Here is a 5,458-nt window from a genome sequence, read left to right as displayed (position 1 = left end):
GGGGGGACTCGGAGGAGTGGAGACCACAGGATTAGTGTGCTGAGGAGGGGGTCTGGGGGGGCTCTGGTGAAGCAGAAGCCCCATGGTTTGATGCACTGTGGTCTGGGGGGCTCTGGAGGAGGGTGCGTTCCTTGTCTGGGGGAGCTCTGGAGAAGGAGCTCTGTGTGCTCAGGTGAAGTGCAGCCCCTGGGCCCTTTGTGCTGGGTCTGGGGGCTCCAAAGGGGTTGAGCCCCAGGGCCTGGTGTGCCGGGGGTCTGGGGGGCTCAGAGGAGCAGAGACTCCCAGTCCCACAGCACTGGGGGTCTGGGGGGAGGCTCTGGAGACCCTGTGTCCGGTGTGTTGGGGTCTGGGGGGGGTCAGTGGGAGTGGAGGGTCCTGGTCTGGGGTGGGGGGCTGTCCCGGAACCCCGACCCCAGACCCTCTGTGCTGCTGGGGCTGGGAGAAGCTGGTGGGAGAAATCCGGGGGGGGGGGGGGAGGTGCAGGGGCTGCCCTGGAATCCCACGGAGCCCGGGACAGGCTGGGGGAGGGATTCCGGGACAGCCCCGATCCCAGATGGTTTGTGCCCCCATGGACCCCCCCTGTGCCCCTCCCCAGCTCTGCTGCCCTCACCATGTCCTCGGAGTCCAGCAAGAAGAGGAAGCCCAAGGTGATCCGCTCGGATGTGCCACAGGAGGGGAAACGGGGCAAGGGAGACACCGACCAGGTATGGAATGCACAGGGATCAGGGATCTTCCCACTCCTGCTCCAGGCTGGCCTCCTGTTTCCCTGAGGAAAACGGGTTTCTCAGAGCAGCTGTGGCTGCCCCTGGATCCCTGGAAGTGTCCAAGGCCAGGTTGGACAGGACTTGGAGCAACCTGGGCTAGTGGAAGGTGTCCCTGCCCATGGCAGGGGGTGGGATGGAATGAGCTTTAAGATCTATTCCCACACCAGATCCATGAGAACACCTGGAGAAGAGAAGGCTCCAGGGGCACCCTGGAGCTCCTTCCAGCCCCTAAAGGGGCTCCAGAAGAGCTGGAGAGGGACTGGGGACATGGGATGGAGGAACAGGACACAGGGAATGGCTTCCCACTGCCAGAGGGCAGGGTTAGATGGGATACTGGAAAGGAATCCTTCCCTGGAGGGTGGAGAGGCCCTGGCACATGTTGCCCAGAGAAGCTGTGGCTGCCCCTGGATCCCTGGAATTAATTGTCCAAGGCCAGGTTAGAGCAATGTGGGCTGGTAGAAGGTGTCCCTGCCCATGGAATGTGATGGTCTTTAAGGTCCCTCCCAACCAAACCATTTTGGATTTGTGAGACTGTTCCCCAGGGCCTCTGAAACTCCCACTGTGAATTCCCGAGTCCTCTCCGTGTGTAAAGCCATGGGATTCACTGGCAGATCCAGGGGCTGTGTCTCCCAGAGCCCTTCCCAGTGGGAGGAATGAGCCATGGAATGTGGTGTTTGTTTCTGCAGGATGTCAGGTACTACAGTGAGGAGAGTGAGGTGGATCTGCGGGACCCCATCAAGGACTACGAGCTCTACAGGGAGACCTGCCAGGAGCTCCAGAGGCTCATGGCAGAGATCCAGGAGCTGAAGAGCCGGGGGATCAAGGAAAACGTAAGGAGAGGCCTTGGCATGTGGTGGAGTGGGTCTGTCCTTTGGTGTTTTCCCATTAATCCCAGAGAAATGGGAGCAGGAGCTGTGATGTCTCCTGGGGAGAGTCAGGGAAAGGCAACAGCTTCCCATGTTCCTGGGGTGCAGATTGAGTCCTGGAAATGCAACAGTTTTCCTTGTCCAAAATTCCTGGGACAGGGATTGAGCCCTGAAAATGGAAAGAGCTTCCTGTTGTTGTTAGGACGGTCCCGACACAGAATATCCAGTTAGAAAGTTTATTAGAAAGAAAGAGAAGCCCCAAACTGTACTTTCCCAGCTCCTTTCATACAGTTTTCCAGGTACACGTTGTACACACAGATAGGTCATCCTGAATACACAAACCACAATTCTTACAGGTGATTGGTGGACTTCCTCAATTCTATTTTCTCATAACATCTCCGTACACCTGCTCTTGTTTTCTTTTAATGTTTATATTTTTCTCAGTCACTCTGTTCACAACAAGTCCCTGTTCTCATGAGACTGTGTCTCTGTTCTCACAGGACAGTTCTCTCTTGATGTTTTTCTTCTCCTCTCAGGGTGCATGTTTGTCAGGACCAAAGGCCTCCGTTCTCAGTCAGCTTTTGTTCCATATCAGGGGTCTTAGTCCAGTCAAGATTCCCCACAGCTTCCCTTGTCCCAGGCTGCTGGGTCAGGGAAGTGGGAACAGCCTCACTTGTTCCAGTCTGCTGGGACAGGGATTGAGCCCCTGGAAATGGGAACGGCCTCCCTTGTCCTGGCCTCCTAGGGCAGGGATTGAGCCCTGGAAAAGGAACAACCTCCCTTGTCCCAGGCTGCTGGAGCAGGGATTGAGCCCTGGAGATGGAAGAGCTTCCCATGTCCCAAGGCTGCTCTGTCAGGATTGAACTCCTGTAAATGGGAACAGCCTCCCTTGTCCCAGGCTACTGGGGCAGGGAAGTGGGAACAGCCTCCCTTGTTTTGGGCTCCTGGGACAGGGATTGAGCCCCAGGAAATGGAACAACCTCCCTTATCTCAGACTCCTGGAGAAGGGTTGAGCCCTTGGAGATGGAACAGGCCTCCCTTATCTCAGACTCCTGGAGCAGGGATTGAGCCCTGGAGATGGAATAGTCTCCTTTATCCCAGATTCCTGGGGCAGGGATTGAGCCCTGGGAGTGGAACTGCCTCCCTTATCCCAGACTCCTGGGGCAGGGATTGAGCCCTGGGAATGGAATGGTCTCCTTTATCCCAGATTCCTGGGGCAGGGATTGAGCCCTGGAGATGGAACAACCTCCCTTATCCCAGGCTCCTGGGACACCTCAGTTCTTGAGGCTCAACCACCCCTGATCCTACTGCTGTGAACAATCCCTGGAGTGATTTCTGAGGATCCTGGTCCCCCCTCCCAGTCCTTTCCAGCGGGTCCCTGTGATCCAGCAGCGGGATTCTCCCTGGGGAGCCCCAGTGACACGAACTTGGCAAAGTGTGGAGCCCGTTTTGTGCTGGGACCCGTGGGAATTCCCTGAGTGAAGGGTCTCCCTGGTTCCAGCCGTCCCTCCTGATCCCAGCCCCCCTTCCCTCCCCCCAGGCCTCGGAGATCGACGAGCGGCGCGTCCAGAGCTGCGTCCACTTCATGACCCTGAAGAAGCTCAACCGCCTGGCCCACATCCGCCTCAAGAAAGGCAGGGACCAGACCCACGAGGTAACGGGGGGGTCCAGGCTGGGATTTAGGGGGAGGTGGGGCTCTATCTGCTGTGTGAGGAGTTACACACCAACCAGGGTGTGGGGATTGGTTTGGAGGTTTATCCGGAGATCCGACCCTGGAAAACTCCTGCTGGGCACAGGGGAGCTGTAATTGTAATGGTTCATGAAGGAGGGGTGTCTGCCTCTGTCTTGAACATAATGGGGGGTCAGAAAGCCCCATCTGGTGCATAAAGGGGTGTGATTGCCCTGGAAGCTTTGGAGCTCTTGGGGAAGGGACTCAGTCCATGTGCCTGTCCTGATTGTCCTGGAAGCTTGAGTTCTTGGAGGAGGGACTCAGTCCATGTGCTTGTCCTGTTCCTTGGCTTTGAAACCTGCTGGGAAGAGAAAAATCAGTCTGATGTCACAATGTTTGCTTCCCCAGTCCATTAAAATATCTGATCCTGGAAAAGTCCTGCTGGGTGCAGGGGAGCTGTAATTGTAATGGTTCATGAAGGAGGGGTGTCTGCCTCTGTCTTGAACATAATGGGGGGTCAGAAAGCCCCATCTGGTGCATAAAGGGGTGTGTGATTGCCCTGGAAGCTCTGGAGTTCTTGGAGAGGGGACTCAGTCCATGTGCTTGTCCTGTTCCTTGGCTTCGAAACCTGCTGGGAGGAGAAAAATCAGTCCGATGTCACAATGTTTGCTTCCCCAGTCCATAAAAACGTCATTCTTCCCCCAAAAAGATCGCTGCCTAGCCTAAAAGCAGCTGTCCCAAGGGGGTGTGGTGAGGGGGAGGGTGTTGGTGGCTCCTGGAAGGCACAGCTCCATCCCTGCTCCGGCCGTGTCCGTGTTCCAGGCGAAGCAGAAGGTGGACGCGTATCACCTGCAGCTCCAGAACCTGCTCTACGAGGTGATGCACCTGCAGAAGGAGATCACCAAGTGCCTGGAGTTCAAGTGAGTTTGGCCAGGGAGCAGAGGGAGCAGCAGTGTCTGGGATGGGGTGGAGGCTTCCAGCATTTGGGAGCTCTTGCCACGTTTCCTGAGCCCCCTGTGGGAGGAGGACGGGTGTTCCAGGTGTCATGGAATCATGGAATAGTTTGGGCTGGAAGGGACCTCAAAGCCCATCCAGTGCCACCCCCTGCCATGGGCAGGGACACCTCCCACTATCCCAGGTTGCTCCAAACCCCGTCCAACCTGGCCTTGGACACTTCCAGGGATCCAGGGGCAGCCACAGCTTCTCTGGGCAATCTCCACCCTCACAGGGAAGAATTCGTTCCCAATATCCCTCTGGCAGTGGGAAGCTATTTCCCCCTGTCCTGTCCCTCCATCCCTTGTCCCCAGTCCCTCTCCAGCTCTCCTGGAGCCCCTTTAGGCACAGAGAGTGGAGGAGAAAGCAGGTTCAGCTCACTGATGGGGGTGGTTCACATAGAGAGGGAATTTGGGGCAGGAAGCACTGGTGGAACACTCTCCTGTGGGACACCTGGAGTCTGGCTGTGCTGCAGCACTTCCCACCCTTCCCTGACCTGATCCACCTGTCCCTGCAGGTCCAAACACGAGGAGATCGAGCTGGTGAGCCTGGAGGAGTTCTACAGAGAGGCCCCCCCTGAGATCAGCCGCCCTGCCATCACCCTGGCAGAGCCCCACCAGCAGACACTGGCCCGGCTTGACTGGGAGCTGGAGCAGCGCAAGAGGTGGGTCAGCAGTGTCCCTGTCCATGTCCCTGCTCCCTGCCCGTGCTCCATGTCCCTGCTCCCTGCCTCTGCTCCATATCCCTGCTCCATGTCCCTGCTTCCTGCCCCTGCTCCATGTCCCTGCTCCCTGTCCCTGCTCCCTGCCCCTGCTCCCTGTCCATGGCCCTGCTCCCTGTCCCCTGCTCCCTGTCCATGCTCGGTGTTCCTGCTTTCTATCCCTGCTCCATGTCCCTGTCCATGCCCCTGCTCCAGGGTTCTGGACAGGCACCCAGAACTTCTGGATGTATCCTATTCCAGGGATCTGGGCAGGCACCCAGAGGTGCTGAGAGAGCAAACAGGGAGGATGAAAGTTCATCCCCCTTGGATCAGTGTGGAACAAGTGACACATCTATTGCTTGGCTGAGCCCTTGGCTCAGGATTCCCTGTGTGTGGAGCTGGGCTTGGTGGGATCCTTTTTCCACAGGTCAGGGAGTTTTCTTTCATGTCCTGATGATCCCTGTTC

General features: G+C 57.3%; 1 protein-coding gene across 1 annotated transcript in view; it reads left to right on the top strand.

The window, feature by feature from the left end:
• Positions 1-552: 552 nt before the first annotated feature.
• Positions 553-5,458, top strand: part of THOC5 (THO complex 5) — a 15,331-nt gene continuing 10,425 nt past the window's right edge. Inside the window, 5 exon segments of the mRNA XM_027706407.1 lie at positions 553-704; positions 1,451-1,594; positions 3,171-3,284; positions 4,122-4,219; positions 4,810-4,956. Of these exon segments, the coding sequence (XP_027562208.1) occupies positions 612-704; positions 1,451-1,594; positions 3,171-3,284; positions 4,122-4,219; positions 4,810-4,956 (596 nt within the window). The 5' untranslated portion in view covers positions 553-611.

This window comes from Neopelma chrysocephalum, unplaced genomic scaffold (assembly GCF_003984885.1).
Source record: "Neopelma chrysocephalum unplaced genomic scaffold, ASM398488v2 Primary Assembly neopelma1_376, whole genome shotgun sequence".
Taxonomy (NCBI): domain Eukaryota; kingdom Metazoa; phylum Chordata; class Aves; order Passeriformes; family Pipridae; genus Neopelma; species Neopelma chrysocephalum.
The sequence above is the reverse complement of the archived record's forward strand: the minus strand, read 5'-3'. Positions and strand labels throughout refer to the sequence as shown.